At 49.6% G+C, this 21800-nt stretch overlaps 2 protein-coding genes across 2 annotated transcripts in view; one reads left to right on the top strand and one right to left on the bottom strand.

Annotated features, from left to right (window-relative positions):
- The window catches only part of Coro2b (coronin 2B), a 109038-nt gene that overhangs the window by 55725 nt on the left and 31513 nt on the right, over nt 1–21800 (top strand). The window lies entirely within an intron of this gene.
- LOC125393318 (uncharacterized) lies at nt 13748–19543 on the bottom strand. The gene is made up of 5 exons (XM_087905301.1): nt 19349–19543; nt 17360–17469; nt 16726–16875; nt 16488–16603; nt 13748–15785 (listed from the first exon to the last, which is right to left on the bottom strand). Exons 2-5 carry the CDS (start codon nt 17414–17416, stop codon nt 15752–15754), a joined length of 357 nt encoding a protein of 118 aa, XP_087761427.1. The 5' UTR covers nt 17417–17469; nt 19349–19543; the 3' UTR covers nt 13748–15751.

Raw genomic sequence — 21800 nt, 5'->3', positions numbered from 1 at the left:
AGCCGAGGCCCCGCTACCTTCTTGTGGGTTCTGTGGTCACGCAGACAGGCCCTGTTCCGCAGCCTTCAGGTCATTTTCCACACCTCTCGGTGGTGAGGAATCCTGAAGGGTTTCCGTTTACTTGGGCTACATCTATCATCACAGTGTGTTCATCACAAACATGACGTCATCTTGGACTGGGGACGCGGCTCACTTGGTAGGGTGCTTGCCTAGCATGCACATAGCCTTGGTCTCAAGATCCAGTGCTGCATAAACCAAGTATGGTGACTAGACGCGGCTCACTTGGTAGGGTGCTTGCCTAGCATGCACATAGCCTTGGTCTCAAGATCCAGTGCTGCATAGACCAAGTATGGTGGCTCGGGCTTGTAATTCTCCCAGTTCTCAGGAGGAGGAGGCAGGAGGATCAGAAGAGCAAGGCTATTCCCTGCTACATAGTGAGTTTGAGGCTCTCCTGGGCTATAGGAGACCCTGTCTTCAAAAATAAAATCTTTATAATATGTATCAATGAACTAAAGTAATAGCAAACTCATTTCCCATACCCCTGGAAAACATAGATTTTTTTTTTTTACGAAAGATAATATTTTAGTGAGAAATAGTATTTTCTAGAGCCCCCAAAATCAATGAGGGTTTAAAGACAGGTCTGGGTGGTAGAGTGTCCACCTCGCATGGGTGGTTCTTGGTTGGATTCCCAGCACCGGAAAAAAGTGAATGAGAAAAACAGCACTGTTTTCTACTTTTCAAAATCCCTTTTACTATCCCTCTGGCCTGACGGAAGATAGCTAGATTTTCAAGTCTGCTTCTGTATTCAGCCTATGACAGTATCGCGAGAGAAGTTGCTCTAAAAATCCCATATACAAGTAGAGAAAGACAAGATCTCCTGAGTAAATTGGGAGCATGGGACCATGGGAGAGGGTTGAAGGGGAGGGGAGAGGAAGATAGGGGAGCAAAGAAAAATGTAGAACTCAATAAAATCAATTTAAAAATTACTAATATCTTCCAAAAAATAAAAATCCTATATACTCATGATGCTGGACAAGCAGGATGGAATGTGGGTGCTGTGTCCAAAGTGGTTTTTACCCCATGGATCCCCTGAAAAGGTCTTGTGTTTTACTTAATGTTTTATTTATTTATGGAAGGTATCTTAGGTGGGGTTTCTATTGCTGTGAAGAGACACCACAACCACAGCAACTCTTATAAAGGAAAACCTTTCACTGGGACTGGCTTACAGTTCAGAGGTTTAGTCTAGTATCATCATGGTGGGACATGGCAGCATGAAGGCAGCCATGATGCTGGAGAAGGAGTTTGGAGTTCTGGATGTTGATCCACAGGCAACAGAAGGAGACTGACACAGTGAACATGACTTGAGCCTATATGAGACCTCAAAGCCCGCCTCCACAGTAACACACTTCCTCCCACGAGGGCACACCTACCCCCAACAAGACCACACATCCTAATAGGGCCACTCCCTGTGGGGCCACTCCCTGTGGGCCAAGCAATCACACACATGAATCATGGGGGCCGTGCCTATTCAAACCACCACAAGAGGTGCCAGCAAGTGCCGTGGCATGCATGTGAAGGTCAGAGGACAACCTACTACAGTTGGTTCTCTCCTGACGCCATGTGGGCACAGGAATCAAGCTGGGGATATCAGGTTTGACAGCCAGTGCCCTAACCAGCTAAGACATCTGACTGGTCCCTGCAAAGGTCTTGAAGAGCTCCAAAGACCCCAGGTCACATTTTGGAAATCACACGTGCAGAAGGATATTAGTGAGAGAAAACTATGTGTAATGTGCTGTTTTGAAAGAAAATGCATACTTGGTCTCATTTACAACCCTTATGTATTTAGAAAAGGACAAAGGAACATTAGTCAGTGTTAAAAGTGATTAGTTCTACATTTTAAATTTTCTTCTTTCCCTGTGATTTTGTTTTGTAATGAGGACTTAAAGCATTCTGTGTAGAAAAAGCATTGGGGGGGGGCAACAACACGGAGGGCGGAGAATACAAATCAGCTGGGAGAGTGTTTGCTTACAAGAGGCCCTTGTCCATCCCCAGGTGGTGCATATCTCTAATCCTAGCACTTGGGAGATGGAGAAATTCAAGGTCATCCTTGGCTCCCATCTCTAATCCTAGCACTTGGGAGATGGAGAAATTCAAGGCATTCTTGGCTACGTAGCAAGTTTGAGGCCAACCTGGACTACAGGAGACTTTCACAAAGGACAAAGATAGATAGGCCCTGTCCACAAAATCTGCAGACGACTGTAATGGCAGGAATGAACTCAATCTTACTTAATACTTTGAGATTCGGGGAGCCACCTCCATCTTCCATGTGGGGAAACTGAGGCTGCAGAGACAACAGGAGCTAGACCTGAGGTCAGCTTCCAGGCCACGGCAGAAGTTGACTGAAACCAGCTCTCCCGGTTCTGCATCTATGCCCGGCAGAATACTGATGATATTGTATTCTGTATCAGTATCATCAGTGATACTGATGTCCAGGTCCTTTTGGCTCTGGGTGGGTTTGGAGGAGTGGCCAGTCTTCCTGGGTTCTTGCTCAGCCTCTGCTGTGGTGGCCAGCGCCTGATGTTTTCCTAGTTAACATGCAACTACCAGCTCCTGCCTCTCAGGAGCGGAATGTTAAGTTGCAGATGGGCAAGCAGTCAGCACCCTGATTGCCTGGCACAGCTGGCGTGGCCTTGTGAATATTGCAGAACCTAGGCACTGTGCCCAGAACCTCATTAGTCATCCGGCCACCCAGTGCCCTTCCCCTTTCTTACTGCACTCCCCAGGGCTGAACCAAACCCAAAGAAGGACCAGGGCTGGAAGCACAGGTCCTTGCCAGCCACTAAGTGGTTCCTAGCCTGGATGTCAGGTGTCTAGCTCCTTCCCATGGCCAGGAGGGAACTGTGTATTCGTCACCTGGGAACTTTTTGAGAGTGTAACTCACTGGGAAAATGCAATTGTTTCCCCATTTTACAGAGAAAGAGACAGAAGCACAAAGGAATCCATTCCCCTGAGGCTGCAGCTCACAGGCAGCACAGCTAGACTCTAAAGCCCCAGGTCTCCCGGATGCATGGCTGGGTACTTCACAGAGGGTCAGAAAGGGACACTTCTGCAGACGCATCTGTTCCTGTGATTGGAATACAGAGCTCGCTCTGCCTGACTCTACAGAAGCCACTGGTCAGAAACAGGAAGTGACTCTTTAAACTGCACCGTCTATCCTGAGAGCCAGCAGCTGGGGAAGCCAGACGACTCTGGTTCCCAAATCTCAATACACCTTTCCATGACATCGCCAGTTTGTATTTTCTATACCAGAGCAGAGGCAGTCAGTCACGCATTCCAAAATTGGGTGGTGTCCCTTGGGCCTGTTGTTAGCCTTGTCTCTGAGCCTCTCCTTATCACTTCCTTCATATTTCCCTCATCGTTGTCTCTCTGTGACCGGGGATTTTCAAATACCCAAGGCCACTGAGTCGCATTCCTCCTGAGCTGTTCTCAATATGTGTGTGCAGCTTCCTTCCCACAATATGATGTACAGATGTGATTTATAATACAGAATATAAATGTCCCTGTCACTCTTACTCGGGGAGACTCTACCATGTCCTGGCCAGAGGCGAGGAGACCCGGTGGAGGAATGACGCGAAGGCACCACTGGTCAAAGAGATACGGGGAAGGGGTCCTGGAGAGGAAGTCAGACGAGTTAACTTCATTCCTTTAGCCATAGTGCAAGGCCTCAGTACCATGCTGGGGATCTTGGATCCAGGTGCCACCGGGTCTGATCTTCGAAAGGCCCCATTGGCATTCCATAGGTGGATCTGGGGGGTGGGCATTACTGTCTGGGTCATGCATCTGGCTCAGGCATCACCTCTTATCAGGTGGATGAGCATTTGAGTTCAGGTATCTGGTGTTCCCACTAGTGGGGGACAATGATGAGATGTGATTGCACCCTCCGTACACTGGGGCCTCCAGCTGTCGTCTTCTCAGCCGCTATTCATCTCTGGGTGGGGTCAAACTCACGGCTTCCCTGCCTCCTGCCCATCGTGCCATGGCTCAGCCTGCAGAGAAGCTGCTTCCTTCTGGTCTTGGGTATCGGGGAAACACATTCCACGACCTATGACCTGGGTCTCACTAGCCCAGTTAGGTTACAGCCAGCTCTGTAAGCTGATACTCCTATCTCTCTCTACCTCCCAAGTGCTGAGATTACAGACATAGCACACTGTGCCTGGCTCCGTGGCCACCTCTTGCCTTCTGTTTGTCTCAGATGTCGGAGGAAGCAGTCTGAGAACAGCAGAGCTCTGGAGAAGTTGTTCAGGGTGGTGACTGGGACCTCGTCCCGATCTCTGTCAGACTATTCAGCTGCTGTGTGGTCTCTGGAGTCACTTACCTTTCTGATACCCTGGGTTTTCTATCCACAAACTGATCAGGATGGACTCCATGGTCTATAGAATTCTCTGTAGCTCTCACCTTCTGTCCCCTGCTAACAAACACCATTCTATTCAAACTTGTCCTCGCCAGTATTACAAATCAGTGCTGGACAGCAGGCAAAGACAGCTGTTCCCTCTCAAGACCCATCTCAAATGCCAACTCTTCTGAGACCTTTGCCAGCCCAAAACCTAGCTACAGATAGTCTGTGTCTCCGCTCCTAGAGCACTTGCCTGCTTCTCTATTCGCCATATGGTTATACCATTTACCCATTCATCCACCCACCCATCTACACATCCATCCACCCATCTACCCACCCATCCACCCATCTACCCACCCACCCACCCATCCACCCATCTATCCACTCACCCATCCATCAACCCACCCATTCATCAACCCACCCATCCATCAACCCACCCATCCATCAACCCACCCATCCATCGACACACTCATTCATCCCTCCATCTAAGAGTCACCAGCAAATGCTGATGCCGCACCCACTGTCTTTCAGTCACAGCTCCTGCCCAGGGGATGGTAGCACAGGATTTTAATCCCAGCACTTAAGGCAGGCAGATCTCTGTGAGTCTGGGGCCAACCTGGTCTACAAAGTGAGCTCCAGACCAGCCAAGTCTACATAGTAAGACCCTGCCAAAAACAAAGAAAAAACTAACTCCTACACCAGGGATGAAAGTAAACAAGACCAAGCCCTTATCCTCATGAATTCACAGTCTGGTTGGCTGCCTTGGTGGTGAGGGTATGTCTAGTTTGCACAGTGGCAAGAGACCAGCTCTGGTTGGGTTCACACCTGGCACCTTGTGCTGACCCGAGACTTGTTCTAGAGGCATGGTCCCTCTCTCCCCTTACAGAAGCCTGCTGACCTAGCAGCAGCCTTTACTATGGAGTTGGGTCCAAAAATCACTGAGCCAGGCAACTTCACGGCTCATAGCATGCTGGGATGCCCAGCCTAGAGGACTACAGTGAGATCAGCCTTCCTGCTGCTCCACCCTCCCCTAAAATCAGCTCTGAACTCCTTCCCACTTAGACATCTCTCCCCCCCCCCCCACTTCTCCTAGGGAATTCAGAGAGCTTTTCCAAATCTATTTTTCCCATCTTTCCTCAGTCATCTTTGTTCTGCAAACCGCCTTCCACTTGGTGCAATTTGCATCTCAAAGACTGTGACAGACTGAGTGCAGTAGATGACTTTGGGAAAGGGGAGTCTTGGGGCGGGTGGGAGGAGAGAGAGAGAGAGAGAGAGAGAGAGAGAGAGAGAGAGAGAGAGAGCGCACCAGAAGTCCCAACTTCATTCCGTTTGTCTGAGGCCTGAGATTGACAGTCTTGCTTTGTGATTTTTCCTTTTTTGGAAGAATATATGCTTATTTTTTGGGAAAAAAAAAAAGGTGAAGAAGATACGCCCTTCCTCAGAAATGGAAATGTCTCCAATTCATTTTCTTTCAGTTATGAGATGTGGTACTCTCTGAATTTGGGGGTCTCTAAGCCAGGGATGCAACACAGCTGGTGAATTTTCAGAAGAGTCTGAGAATTCATCTTCAGAGTTGGCCCCTGGTCCAGTAGGGGCTTCCATTCCCCACAAAGCCAGCATCTAGAAACGATAGCACTGGGTTTCCTGGGCCGTGAACCTGCTGTACCGAATCGGGCTGTGAATGGGTGTTCCCTCTGCCCAGGCCTCAGGTCTGCACCACAAAGCCCTTTGTTAGTCTGATCTGCTCCCCTGCTTTCTGAGACATTTGGGGATTATAGTCCCAACCTTTAGTTGTACAGCCCTAGCCGCTTTACCTCAGTTTCCCTGTGTGTGAAACTCTAATGGTCCTTGTCTCTCAGGGTGTTGTGATGATTGAATAAGGTGTTACATAAAATGCCTGGCACATAGTCTGCCACGCAGCATGTACTCAATGGCCAGGAGCTACAGGAATGTAAAGGGCTCCTGCTGATTGCCCCCCACCTCTCCCCAGCAATGGCCCCCTAAAGCCTGCAGCCAGCAAAGGGGAGGCCTGCCTTCCTGAGACAGTTCCCTGGGACCCCTGTCTGTGAGTGCTCACCTGTCCAGAGGAGAAGCACACACACGAGTCTGAAGGGGAATTGCAGGAAGGGTTTGACGACCTCAAGGTCATGGCTGCTGTAGCTGGGTGCCAGAGATGGAGGCTCTGGGGGGCCTGCTGGTACCCCTGCCTGCAGGGTGAGCCTGCCAACTGCCTGGATACGTGGCATAAGGCACAGAAAGTGCTAGCTTTAATGTTACCAGAGCCTCTGGATGCACAGTTGTCAGGCCAGAGCTTCAGTTGTAGTGTAAGATAAACTCCAGGTGGGTGGGAGAAAAAGGGTGGGGCCAGAGTCCCTCAGAGCCTGGCTGGTGCAGATGGAGACCAACCCTTCCTGAAACTGAGCTGAGTTGGAGATTCTGTGTTCTGAGCTGGCCTGATGCCCCAGGGTCCTCCCCGTGCATCTCAGAGTCTCAATTCTAGGTTAAGACAGATACAAAAGTCAGAGGGGGGCCTGGTGGTCATCTGTCTAGGGCCCTCACAACTGGGAAAAATTTTACCCCTAAGAGATGGGTTGTGACCAAATGTGCATGGTGTGCCTGGACACCCTCTGGCCTCTTTCCAGGAATTCTGCCCTTGGTCACTTCTCAAGAGATCTTAGAACGAAGGTGTCAGAGATGACAACAGCTTCTTCCCTAGGGAACTGTGCACTGGGTCAAGGTCAAGAGCCCCAAAGAAGCTGCTGATGAAATTCCGGATGGCAGTGAACTGTGCCATGTGGGATTGTCATTCCCAAGCCCCCTGGGAGAGGGGGACCGAGAATTTGCATGCACACACAGCTCCCCTCCACCTGAGCCTCTGCGTTTTCAGTTACGTCTCCCAGAGAGAAACAAAGGCGACATAGGATGTGCAAGAGTAGGGAGGGGAGGAGACTAAACATCTTCTCAGGGTCCAGTGGGATCCAGAGGCCTCAGCAAGACACTGTTCCTTCTCTGTCAGTGAACAATGGCTGCCTGTGTGCCTCTCCTGAGAACCCCCAGGGCCTGGGCTAGCCCTGGGGCACTTTCCATTTCTGGATGTCCCTCCTCATCCCTGCCCCCATTTCCATCCCAAGGCTTTTAAAGTTATCTTGACTTGTGGGGGAGAAGAATGGGTCACTGCATCCACAGTCTCAGAATAAATGCTGGCTCTTGCGGTATCAGCTCCCAGAGGATTCCTGCTTCTTCTCTCCCCTCCACCCCCACCCAAGTTGTACTCATCAAAGACCTTGATTTTAGTTGCTAAGCAACCTGTGCCTAAATTTCCAAGTAGGTCTTCAGGTGAACACAGAGGGAGGAAGATGGGAACACGGGGGAGGAGGGTGTGTTTAAAACTGCAATCTATGTGTGGAAACACCAGGGGCCTGAGAGGGTGAGAGACTTGGTAGAGGTTGTGGCGTATGCACACGTGTGTACACACACACACGTACATGTATGTCAGAGGTTGATATCAGGTATCTTACTCGACGGCTTTCCATCCTTTGTTGTTGTTGTTATTGTTGTTTGAGACAGGATCTCTCACTGAATCTTCCGCTGACGTTCAGGCTCAACTGTCTAGGTTGCAGGACACAAGAAGTCTCCTATTTCCGCCTCTCCAGCCCTGAGATCATAGGATCACAGCACCACACCTAGTGGTCACATGGGGTCATGTGGGCAATGGGACTTGAACTCAAGTACTAATGCTTTATAAACCCATTCGTGTCTTCTGACCTTTACTAAGAGAGGCACCCAGGTGACATGCGCATTCCAGGTACCCGTGCCTTATGAGGTGCCATCCTCTTCCAGTGGGAATCAGGCATAGACCCTCGGGCGTTACAAATCCCTCTGTAGAACAAAGTCGATAAGGGCATAAACCAGATAAAGAAAAGAAACGGGTTCCCTTACAACAGCCGTTACATGTGTACCAGCCCTGGGAACAGGCAGGGTGCAGCTTTAACTGTACTGCTTCAAACTGGGGGCTGGAGAGATGGCTCAAAGGTTAAGAGCACTCACTACCTGCTCTTCCAGAGGTCCTAAGTTCAATTCCCAGCAACCACATTTGGCTCACAACCATCTATAGTGAGATCTGGTGCCCTCTTCTGGAGTGCAGGCAAACATGCAGACAGAACACTGTATACACAATAAATAAATCTTAAAAAAAAAAAAAAAAGAACTTCAAACTAGCAGTGAGAGGCGGGGCATAGCTCAGTGGTAAAGTGTCTACCACTGCTAATAAGAGGTGGGAAGGAAGGAAGGCTAACAGCAGGTAACATAAGCAGTATGTTGAGGCCAGAGCAGAATATGACCTGGATATCTCATGCTGTCTACTAAAGGAAGCATTCCTGGGCCTGCCAACCCCATGGGGGCTTGTTCCTTATATTTATAAACAAAGAAGGTGTGAGATTTAGCTTCCATTTTCCTCAGAAACCTCAAGGGCATCAGTGAGGAGTGTGTGGACCCACCTGGGTTAAAAGGCCCCCCGAAACAGAATCTCAGACAGGACATCACTCAATAACCCAAGGACGAGCAGAACTGCCTAGATGAAGTCTAGTGGAAGGGCAGCATGGCGGGCAAGGGCCCCACACCCTGGCAGTGTCCCAAGATCCAGAGCTTGAGCGGCAGTCAGGAAGCTGCCTTCTCTGTCAGGTTCTTTGGAGCCTTGGGCAAGTCCTTTGTCCCTTCTGGGCTTCATGTCCCCTCATCTGTAGAGTGAGCTGTTGAGTGGTTGTCCTCCAAGGTCTTGCAGTCTCTGACATCCAGGAATCTGCGTTCCTCCTACTGGGAGAGACAAAGCCCCAGGAGTGTGGGTGTGTGGGCACCCTGGACCGCTGAGTAAGAACAGCTGGGACGGGGCTGGCTGGTTCCCAATTGTTCAAGGGAGTGGAGGAGGGCTGGGTAGGGGCCTCTCCAAAGTGACAGCTGGGTGAGGCTGGCTGGGGGCCTGGGCCACGCCTGCCATCTGGGCCTCCTTCCTGCCTTCCCTCAGGGCAGTGGGGGTGTGGACCAAGCCAGGGCTAGACTCCAGCCTGGAGGAGGGGAGTGCCAGTCTGCTGGCTCCTGTGTGTTAATTCTATCCCCTGCCCTTTCTCATCCAGGTCTCATACAAGAGAGGAAGGGACTCACAGTCCCAGGTCCCGTTAGCCCACTTGGTCAGAGGGCAACTTTCAGGAATTGGTTCTCTCCTTTCATTGCGTGGGTACCAGGAACCTAATTCAAGTCCCCAGGCTCGGCTGCAGGCACTTCTTCTGCCTGCTCTGGATCTTCCCTCTCTTTGCATGGCCTTCCCCACGAGGATCCTCCTTCAGGACTTCCACCATCCGGAACCCTGTCTGCCCACATACAAGCCCTGGTCTCCAGACACTGATCCTTCATGCAGCTTAAACCCCAAAAGCGAAGCTACTCAAGTCCTCCATGGGAGCAACCAGTGTCTTCCCCAAGATTTACACACACACACACGAAAGAGAAAGTCACATACAGGGACACAGACACATATTGAATTTTCTACTTATAGAAACTCAACTCAAATTTTTGCATGTATGGGCTGACAAGAAGGCTCAGCAGTTAAAGGGGCTTTTCTCCCGAACCTGACAACTTGAATTCAACCCCTGGAACCCAGATGGTAGAAGGAGAGAAATGTGATTCCTGAGAGCTGTCCTCTGACCTCACACCATGGCATGGATGCCCACACCACTCAAAGTAAACAAATAAATAAGTTGGTGGGGTATAAGATTCTTTTTAACTTCATGTGCTCAGTGTGAATTCTAGTTCACGTTATTTTGTTCGCAGTTGCACACAGCACACAGCACTCTCTGGTGAAGCAGGTCAACAGCTGCAGCAGCCTGGACCATGTGACCACCAAGGAGACTGAAGTGTAGCATGCAGCAGAGCATCTTACATGTACGGCTTATGCTGGGTTTATTAGGATATAAGGCAGCCTGGTGTGAAGGAGCTTCTGCACGTGGATACCCTCTTTACATAGACATCTTGTCCTCTCTGCGTCTTGCCTTCTTTCTAGATTGTATGCCTTGGACATCACCAAATAGCAATAGCTTCCCCTTCTGTTTCCTCCGAGTGGGAGACTCCCTTGTCTGCATGTATGTCATGTGCCAGCCACACTTGCATACTGATGGGCGATGGCATGCTTTTGCCAGTCTTTGCCATCATGGCGTGCCAGAGAATAATCGTGGGCATGCTCCTTCTGCAGGTACAGAGATGGATGTGGAAACTAGATCTTTTTTCTCTTTTTAGATTTACTTATTGCACGTGTGTCTGTGCACCACAGATGTGCCTGGTGCCTGCAGAGGTCAAAAGAAGGCTGTGGATACTTTGGGACTTGAGACAGTTGTGAGCTGCCATGTGAGTGCTGGGAATTGAACCCAGGTCCTTTGTAAGAGCAAGGACTCTTAACAGCGGAGACATCTCTCCAGCCTGAGACTAAATCTTTACTGTTGTGCTGATAGTGCCAGGAATATGTGCTTTCTCCCAGGAAACACACAGAAAACAATATATTTCTAACACTGTAGTAAGCAAAGAAAGATTTATTTATTTATTTATTTATTTATTTATTTATTTATTTATTTAGGCAGGGTCTCTCTATGTAGCCCTTGCTGTCCTGAAGCAGGTTGGCCTGGAACTCACAGGGATCCACCTGCCTCTGCCTCCCAAGTGCCGGGATTCAAGGCATGCACCACCACTGCCTGGCTCCTTTTATTCTCTTGAGATAGAGTCTCTCAGTAAATCTGGAACTTGCATGTGGCCACATCTGGCTTTTTCCATGGGTTCTGGGGATTTGAACTTAGGTCCTCATACTCTTAGCCACTGAACCATCCCCAGTCCCATGTAAGTCTTACATATTCCTTGTTCCCTGCATTTGCCATGTTGCTGTCTTTCATTGGTCTATCTACTCACTCATGACTGCATCCTTGAAAGCCATGGGTAGAAATACACTAATGTTATCATGTCACCGGATTTACCAATTGTTTATAATGATTTTCTGTGGTTTCCTTCAAGTTTTCAAGGGATGCAGGCGTTTGCAGGTAGGGACAGCTCTGCTTCTTCTCATAACTTTTATTATCTTTTTCTTTTCTAATTGCACTGACCGGCACCTCCAGCAAAGTCTTGCACTACGGGTGATGACCTGTTCCCAACTTTGATCCCAATACTTTATCTACCCTTTAGGCAGTTGGGTGAGAAAAATTGATTTGCATCCCAACATTTTCCCATCGACATTTCAAGCACACTGCAAGATCTGAGGGATTTTATAGTAAGCACCACCTAAATCCGACCACGAACAACTTTCTGTACTTGGCAGTGCTAGACAGCCGTGTGTTCAAAGTGAGGCACAATCTTGTTTCAATAATTATTATTAAACGTGTTTACTTACTTGCATGAGTTAGTGTGATTGTGTGTGTGTGTTGCTGTATGCATGAAGAGGTCAGAGGACAGCGTGTGGGAGCCCGTTCTCTCATACCCTACATGGATGAACCTTCACCTATGTCATCTCACCTTCCCAGAGGGAGGGTCTTCAAGACAGAACGTTTTCTTAAGGACATTTCCTATGGTGGCCACAAGACCTGGCCCACTATGACTCATCAGGTTATGGTGTCAGAAGTAGAGGAGAGCCTGGATTTAGGACAAGATGGGGTGACAGGAGATGAAGGAGTCGTCCCCCTTCCTGAAGTATTCTAAGCTTCTGCACAGCTTGAGGGGGAAGGGAGGGGAGGAGGTGGGAGGATATTCCAGAAGATCAGCTCTCTCCTGGCAACTGGTGGGAACTTCCTTTGCTTAGTTCGCGTCCCTTCCTCAGTTCCTCCCCAGTGGATTCTCTTGGCAGAATCCCAAAGGCAGAGAAGTGGCCTGAGAAGGTCCCGTCTAGCTTCCCTGAGTGAACTCCAGGTGGCTTGTGAGGAAAGGGAGGGTGCAGGCCTGGAGGGAGGGTGCTAGTGTTGGAGGATGATGGGGACACAGACAAGCTCTGTGCCTCTCCCGGCCTGTGATGGACAAGGGCCTCACAGTTGTTCTCACCTCTTGACACTGAGACTCAATGTGGTCATCTAAAGAAGTGCACGTTTGGGGGCTGGAGAGATGGCTCAGAGGTTAAGAGCATTGCCTGCTCTTCCAAAGGTCCTGAGTTCAATTCCCAGCAACCACATGGTGGCTCACAACCATCGGTAATGGGGTCTGGTGCCCTCTTCTGGCATGCAGGCATACACATAGACAGAATATTGTATACATAATAAATAAATATTTTTTTTTAAAAAAAGTGCACGTTCAAGAGTTGCCCGGTTGAGTTGCATAAAAATTAAATCACGAAAGATACCTTCATAATGTTTTGCCTGCATTCAAAGTCATTCTTGGCTCCCTGGCAGACATACCTGATAGACCACTGCAATTATCCTGAGTAAAATTACTCAGAAAAGTTAGTAAAGAAAGCACAGTGCTGGGGAGATGACTCTGTGAGTAAAAGGTTTGGGGTGCAAGCATTGGGACCTGGGTTCCAATCACCAGCACCTGCATAAAAAAGCCAGGTATAGCCATGGTCACCTATAACCCTGGCACCTGCACTCTGAAGACTGGAGACAGCATTGCTAGGACTTGCTGTCTGCCAACCTAGATCCAGGTCAGTGAGAGACCCTGTCTCATGGGGATAAATGGAGAGTGATAGAGGAGGATACCGGACATCCTCTTCTGGCCTCCATGTGTGCATCATCACATGCATGTGTACATATAACACGCATGCACACACACACACATCCACTAAATGCACTCACATACACACATATACACACAATATAAGTAGGTAGATGGATGGATGACTGGAGAGACGGGGAAGATGATTGATAGATAGGTATGTAGATGGATGGGTAGATGGATAGGTGGATGAATGGATAAGAACACACATGGATTTTAGTCAGGATGTGGGTTTGGTGGTCATGCTGCCAGAAGCTACAGCATCACTATAGCTAAACTGGTGACTCTCAACCCTTGCTCCCCAGGGGAAATGATGGGTCTCTGCTGGGGCAAACACTGCCCTTGTTGGGGGAGTCTTGCTTGGCTCCCTGTCCCCAGCATAGCCCACACAAACAGCCCTTTTCAGGGTCACTCATTATTGTGAAGTCCCCAAGGCTCCCTACTTCTAGACCAAGCCCCTTTTGGCTTCAACTCCTGCCTCTCTTGTCCTGGGCTCCAGCCCAGAGACTGAGCTCTCCTGGGCTACCCCGCTTCCACGTCCTCCCCTGCCTTTTCCGGGCCAACTTGCTGTTAGGTATAATCTTAAGAGGAGCCTCTCTGCCGACACAAAATAACTTCAATCAGACCAGATTAGACCAAATCAAAGATGCCCATGTTTAATAAATGCAGCACTCCTGGGTAATTGGGAGCATGGCAGGGGACAGAGAGGGAGAAACCATGTAGAAACTGCGACCACATGTTCTTTTTTCCTGCCTGAGCCTAAATAGCCTGTGGGAGTGGTCCTGACCCAGGGGTTACCATTTGATGGCCTTTCCGAGAGGTGGAGTCTGGACCAAGGCAACTCCCAGTGGGAGAGGGCTGAAATGGAGCAGTTTGCTTCATTGACACTCCATTGGTGACCCAAGGATGACTGCCAGGGATTGGGGTGACACTTTCAATCATACATCTCAGACTCCTTATATATAATGGTGTTAGAGGGCTGGGGTTTTACTTTCAATCAAACATCCCAGAGTCCTTGAATATAGGGGCATCAGTTCAAGTCTGGCTACTTCCTGTGGGCATGGGGTGATGTGGGAGAGGGGAGAGCTGGGGTGTTGGTGCGCTCACACTCAGCGAGAGGTGTGGCTGGAGTGGCATCCGGTTTGCTGTCATCCTGGAGTCCTCAGGCAGCTGTTTTTTGAGGGAGATGAGAAGGCAGGTGGCTGGGAGAAAAAGTATATTGTTATTATTGGCCCTATGAAATGGGGCTAGCCATGTAATGGGACACAATAGTAGATAAAACCAGATTTTAGTTGGCAGGTGTCCTTGATCCAGGAGAGTTGGTACTCATGGTGAAGTCCCAGGAAGATGTTGGTATTGTCTGAAGACTGCTTTGTAAGTTGGTCTTGGCCCAGGCAGCAGGAGTGACCTGTAAAATATGTTTGAAACTGGCTGGGGTTAAAATAGGCTCTGGAGACAGTTAGTCTTTTACCAGACCTGATTTTTGATACAGCAATAGAACTTTTCCAGGAACCTGTGTAGTATCTGTAAGAGAACTGGAACAGATTTATATCTTGGTGTCATAGCAAAAGGCTATTGTTTTTAGGATACTCCTGAAACCTAATAATCCTTAACTATGAAGCCTGTTAAAGAGGCACGCCTGTCTGTATTTTAGCAGGAAACTTCATTAAATGTCATGGATGAAGTAATAAGTTAACAGTACCTTAAATTATCAAATGCCATTAGACAGATCTGAGAGGGATAAATGAGCAAAAATGAGACAGCTTTTTTGGCTACACAGGCAATTGTGGGAGGGGACTTGAATGGAGCATTCTGCTCCATTGGCCCAGGAACTGGGGTGATGCTTCCAGTCATTCCAGACTCCTTAGATAGAGGGGTGTTAGAGGGCTGGGGTCTCACTTTTGACCAAACCTCCAGGAAAGCCCGCCAAACACTAGCCCCTCCCTAGGGAAGGTCAGGACCACTCCCACAGGCTATTTAAGCTCTCTGCGGAAAAAGAAACACGTGGTCGCAGGTTTTACGTGGTCTCTTCCTCGCTGTGCTCCCGACCACCTGGGAGCACTGCATTTATTAAATGTGGGAATCTTTGATTTGGTCTAATCAAATGTGAAATTATTATTATTATCTAATCTATGTGAAATTATTCACATAGGTGGAGAGGTTTCTCTTAAGGATTATTTCTAACACTTGTTTCTTCCCATTGTGTCCCCTTCACGTCAGGAATGTTGAGCTCTGCCTACCCCACCCTTGTCCTGCTATGCTCAGTCCCACTGAGCCAAAGATTCTAATTCTTTGAGGCTGGCTCTACACCAGGCCATCCTTCCTCCCCACTAGCCAGGCTGGGCTGGGATCCCAGGCAGAATCCTGGTGGAAGGAGACCTTTAGTGGCTTAGTGTGCTGAGGACTCCTGACTGTAGTCTAGGTCTGCCTGGTGGTAGGGGTTTAGATTTCAAACCCCAGGTCAGTGAGGAGATCAGCAAGCTTTAGGAGCGAGGTGGATTTTCCTGAAGATCCTACTCCACACACAAGCGCTCCTCGTGGACAAACAGCCTCTTTGGGGGTTGGCAACTTGAAGTCTGGAAGCCAAGTTTGTGCTGGGCTTGCCTCCTTGCTCCCTCTCAGCCTCATTGTGCTTCATCTGTGGCATGGGAACATGCACTGGAGACAGCTGGTAAAAGAACACAGGAGCTGGGTTTGGGCTGTGCAGAAAGAAGAAGCTGTCAGAATGGAAATGAGGGACGACAAAGCAGTAAATAGCATGTGTGGCCATAAAGGACATTGGTGGAGGATCTTAGCATGCTGACTCAGCCACTTCCTAGCCCAGTTAGAGCCAAAGCCTTAGCTTCCCTTGTGTGTGTGTGTGTGTGTGTGTATGTACATGTGTGTGCGTGTGCATGTGCAAGTGTGTATATGTCCATGTGTATGTTCATGTGTGTGTGCATGTGTGTCTAAGTGGGTGTCTGTTTGTGAGCCATAAATTAACATCTAGCATGCCCCCCTTATTTACTAAATGAATATGGGGCTCCCCAGTTCAGGTAAACTGGCTGGACATTAGGCTCTGGGGATCCACCTGTCTCCACCTCCAAGAGCTAGGATTACAGGTGGGTTCTGCCTGGATTTTTTTGTGTGTTCTGGGGGATTGAATTCAAGTCATAATGCTTGGATAGCAAGCACATTACTGACTGAGCCCTCTCTTCAATCCCATCTCTCCTCTTCTGTCTGTCTGAGGCTGGGTCTCACTGTGTAGCCCTGCCTGACTTTAAGTATACTGATTTTCCAGCCTCTGCCTCCAAGTGCCAGGGTTACAGATGTGCACCACCAGGAGTGGCTAGCTGGTCTTATTTACATACCAGAAGCCACTAAATCCTACCTTGCAGCGCTTTGGGGGATGACCAGCATGCACCTGTTGAGGATTCTCATGGGCTCAGGGCTGGTGAAGTCTGGATGACTCTCCCCAGATATCCACAATGACCCTAACAAGGGCTCCTATTTCATAGGTGAGAAAACCCAGGCACTGAGACTTGGGCCACTTATCCAAAGCCACCCAGCCAGAAAGTGACAAGGCCAGAATAGAATGGGAGATGTGAGCCAGCTAGCGTACACAGTACCTGGCGCTCAGTGTGCTCCCATCTGAGAGATGGCCTGGGCCATCTGCCGCTCCCAGTGTCCATCTGCAGACACAGGTCTGGCGGTAGGGAGAGGCCAGGGAACTCCAAGAGATCAGAGAACCTTCTGGATCTTGGCAAGTCCGTCAAGAGCTAAACAAGGAAGAAGACATACGCTGTGACTGTTTCCAACCATAATGAGATGGTAGAAACTGGGGGGGGGGGGGGCGGGGGAGGGGCTAGGAGGCGAGTGGATCAGGGAGGCCTCCAGATACTTGCAATGCAAAGGTGCCAGGCATGCAGCAGCATGAGCAAGAATGTCTTAGGAAGAGAGGCATGAACCGAGGCAGGAATTGAGAAAGTGCCATAGAATTGGAGCCCCAAGGGTGAGCATGCGCAGTGAGTGCATGGGGCAGGCAGCAGTTAGAGTTGCGAAGGCTTTGGGTTTTCTTTTAGGAGCTATGAGAAGTCACTGGAGGGTTTCAAGTTCAAGTCGGCTTCTTGTTACTTGAGCTAAACAATTAAAACCATGTAATAAATAATACATCTCTTGGATCTTGAGGTGGGACTGCCTGTGCCTTGGTGGACCCTCAGCTGAGGTGAAAGTAGTCCAAGGCCTTTGTCTCTCAAATCTTACCTGAGTCGGGTTTTGTTGTTGAGAATGAGAATAGTCCAGCCTGGCCCAGGGCTTCATGAGTGCAAAGGAGCTATGCCGTACCTCAGTGTGATAGGGGCCTCTTTGCTTCCCTGAAAATGGTCAAGTTCCTAATGGGGAACCACATGCACCCCTCTGGCCCAGGAAGGTTCAGAAATAGGTAGGAGGCAGGAGTGTGGTGGGCCTATTGAAGAGGGGAGACACAGAGCTATCCCCTCTGAGAGAAAAGCAGTACTTTGCATAAACACACGCTGGGCCACAGCCACCAACAAGGTGACTCCATCTCTGTGACTGACTTGACCCTGGCCCTCGTTTCTTGAAGAGCAGCGTGTGAGGCTACCTCTGGGTTAGCTGTCATGTGTGCCTCCGAACTTGAAGAAGAAACCCGTTTCCTGGAGAGAGCATTCTTAGGGCAGGTTTGGGCTCATCGGAGAAATCCCTGAGAGTTTCCAGGTAATAAAGACTTTGTTTAGAGCCACCAAGAGAGTTCAGCAGGTAAAGGCTGCCTCCCTGCCACCAAGCCTGACAAGCTTGAGTTTGATTCTTGGGACTCACAAAGTAGAAGAGAAGACCCCACCCTGAAAAACTGTATGGAGCCTCTGTCTTGGAAAGGGTTGAGTGGCCTCTTGTCTGAAACCTAGAGCCGCGCAGCCGTCGCCCTCTGCTGGTGAAGTTGCAATAGTACAGCATCCTTGTTAAAACTGTGCCCCTGCCTGGTAAGGACCCCTATGTGTCACCTGTAATGGGTGAATGACACCAGTACTTGCCTCTAGGTATTGAATGCATGCCCTCTGTCAAATCAGGGGGACAATCTCGCCTCTCCTGTGACCAGCTGCTGCAGACTGTCAGTCCTGCTAGTACCCACCTGGGGAGTAATAGCAGCATGTAGAAGGCAGAGAAAGGAGAATCTCATGTTCAAGACCAGCCTGGGAGAGAGGAACTGAGGAGATAGCTCAGGAGATCAATTACTTGCTGTATAACTACAAGGATCCGAGTTCGGTTCCACAGCATCCGTGTAAAGCTAGAGGTAACAGCGTATCTGTAAGCCCAGTGCCCCTACAGCAGGCAGGAGAATCCCTAGATACCTGCAGGATGGGCTAGCCTGGACACCTGCAGGTGGGCTAGCCTGGACACCTGCATGTGGGCTAGCCTGGACACCTGTAGGTGGGCTAGCCTGGACACCTGCAGATGGGCTAGCCTGACTTTCACACTGAAGAACAGGAAGGGGCTGGAAAGATGCCTCAGTGGGAAAGATGGACAGTTGGCCCAATGATTAAGAACACTTGCTGCTTCTGTGAAGGATCCGATTTTGGTCCCTGACACCCAGGTCGGGCAAATCACAACCACTCTTATCTCCAACTCCTGGGCATCTGATGCCCTCTTCTGGCCTCCACAGGCCCACACAGACACATAAAAATAAATCTTAACAAACAAAAGCACTAGGTATTGTGGTATGCGCTCTTAAAGCAGGCATGTCTGCGTGAGTTCCAGGCCAGCCAGAGTTATGTAGTGTCGTGATTTGAATAAGATGACCCAAAAAAGTCTTGAACATTTAAATCATTTGGTCTGCAGTTGGTGGTTGTTTCAGGAGGATTCGGAGATGCGGTTTTGCTAGAGAAAGGAGGTCACTGAGGGCAGGCTTGAGGCTTTAAAGGACTCTTGACCTTTGCCATTCTCTCTGAACCCTGCTTTCAAAAGACATGGGCTCTCTCAACTGTTCCAACCACGAGACTTGGCTCCATCCCCATGGACGCTAATTCTGAAGCTATAAGCCCAATTAAATGCCTTCTTTTTTTAAGTTGCCTTGGTCATGGTGCTTTATCACAGCAATAGAAACAAACCTAATGCACGTACACAGTAAGACTTTGTCTCAAAAACAACAACAAACAAACCAATAAAAAAGATCCCCCCACCTCACCCCCACCCCTCCCACCCCCATCCCAAATAACAGGGAAGGTGAAGACCTCTGACCTCCACACGTGCACTCTGGCACGTAGGCGCTGTCACTCAAGATGGCTCCTCCCCATTGTGCCGCCTTAGCAACCTCTAAGTGTGGAGCAGCTAGGCAGAGCACTAAAGAATGCGCTGAAAGAAATGAATCTGCTCTCAGCCGACTGGAGTCCCTTTTACAAAGCAGCGGGGTTAGGAACAAGGGCGATCTCGCCCCTCCCATTTATTCTAGCCTGCCCCGGGGGTGGAGTGCAGCGACTCTCTGAGCCGTGCTGTAATTGGGAAATAGAGCAGAAGGTTCTGTTGAGAAGGCAGCCATCCTGACGGAATGCTGCTAATCCAGCAGGGCCTGGGGAATTTGTAGCCCTCCCCCTGCAGTGTGCTCTGAAGGCCCCTTGTAGTCACTCCTTCTAGATTGTCAGCCAATCTTGGACCTTTGTAACTTGAACAAACCTAGGCCGCTTCCCCTTCCTGGGGAGGCCACGAGATCTCCTTCACTTCTTCAAGCTCCTCCCCGACAGCACTGGGTATCCTGAGATCAGGAAGGACTGGGAACTAAGAGGAAGTGAAGTTACAGGTTCTAGGTTTAGCTCTGTCATTTACTTACAGGATGGCCTCGAGCAGGTCCCCTCACCCTTTGGAGCCTCAGGTCTCCTATCCCTAAAGTTAGGGAGATGACTCCTCCTGCAAGAGGTGTGAGACTTCAATAAGATGTGTATACACAAGCTTGTTTGTAAACCTTAAATGCAAGATGGCTAGTGTACTAGTACAGAATTCTAATCCCCAAACATCTGGACTTTGAATTCTGCCTCTCTCCTGTCACCTTGGACCAGTCACATATAAAACAGGTAAGAGGCTAGAGAAACCGCTTGGCACTTCACAGAGCGGAGCTCCTGCAGGGGATGGAGTTTGCTTTTCAGCACCTGCATCAGGTGACTCCCAATGGCCTGTGACTCCAGCTCCTGGGAATCTGATGTCCTCTTCTGGCCTCTGTGGGCACCTGCACTAATGACACTGATCTCTCTCTCTCTCTCTCTCTCTCTCTCTCTCACACACACACACACACACACACACACACACACACACACACACACACACAAATAGAAAGAAAATAAACTTAAATAAATAAAATAGGGATAGTAGCGGATTAAGACTCAGAGAGTCCTAACACATATTAGATGCTCTGGGAATACCAGCTGGTATGGCTTGTTCTGGAAGAGAGAACTTCCTCCAGTATGCTCCCTGCTATGTACAAGGCTCCATGGGAAGTGCTGGGGACCCGCAGTGACAAAAATAGGGTGGAGGGAAGAAAGAAAAAGAGAGAGAGAGAAGGGAAGAAAAAGTTCAGCCTTTCTGGGGCCTACAGTTGAATGGGTTGCGGGGGAGGGGGACATAGAATAAAGTAAGGCACTCACAGAGCCTAAGAGAAGAGAAATAAGGCTAGGAGGAGAAATAATTAGGGATAAGCGCAAGGGTGTGGGAGGGGATTAAAACTTTGAATAGGATGAAGGGAACCTGATTGGCTCAGTTTAAATTAAATATTCATCCTGATCCAGTCAGCTGTGGTGTCTGGGTGAGAGAGTAGAAGACAAGAGATCAAGAGATATGATTGGCTCAGCTTTAATTAGATGTTCGCTCTGGTCCAGTTTGGTTGGTGCCTACGTACTTGTGTGAGCATGCTGAGGGTGGTCCAGACTCACAGGCTGAACACAGCTGCTAGTCTCAGTGTCTAAGCTTGGGGAGCAAAGCTGGGGCTGAACCAGTGCCCCCCCAACCCTCTCCCTCCTCCTCCTCTGCTCCCTTTCCACCTTCACCCGCAGTCCCCAGGACACAGACTAAAGGCAGTTCTGAGGTAGGAGGGTAAGGGTTAGCTCCAGTAGCTGGGACAGCCTCATTCAGGAGCCCTGCAGTGCGGCTGCCTCCAGTCTGCCTACTTCTAGCTGACTCCGCTGTTACTGGCTATACTCCACCCATCAGAGACAGGGCTGGAATCTATCACTCCAGTGCCTGCGGCTGGCTCTGAGTAGGTCAATACATAGGAACCCTGGAGATGGGTTTCGATTGCTCCTGCCCTGAGACCCACAGACAGTAGGCATGGAGGTGGCCCAGGACATTTTATCTGTCTGTATCGGCAGGACCATGACTTGGCAGGCCTCCCGTCTGTCCTCACATCCTCTCTCCCTGAACCCTGTGAGCCTGAACAGAGATCACAGCTGAGAATGACAACCTCAGAAGTCACCCAGCGCCCAGCCTTTCTTCAGACAGTGCAGAGGCAACTCAGGCCTCAGCAGAAGCAGAGGCCCTGGGGCTGCCAGGAAAGGTGCAGAGGCCAGATTCCAGAGCTCCAGGGATTTGCCTGGAGAGCCAAAACTTGTTTGGGGAATGGAGACATAGCTCAGCCCATAGAAAAACTGCTTCGCAAGCACAGAGCCCTGGGATCAACACCCAGTACCACATAAACACTGGGTGAGGT

The sequence above is a fragment of the Myodes glareolus genome, chromosome 4, assembly GCF_982192425.1.
Source record: "Myodes glareolus chromosome 4, mMyoGla1.1, whole genome shotgun sequence".
Taxonomy (NCBI): domain Eukaryota; kingdom Metazoa; phylum Chordata; class Mammalia; order Rodentia; family Cricetidae; genus Myodes; species Myodes glareolus.
This window is presented reverse-complemented; position numbering and strand designations above follow the sequence as displayed.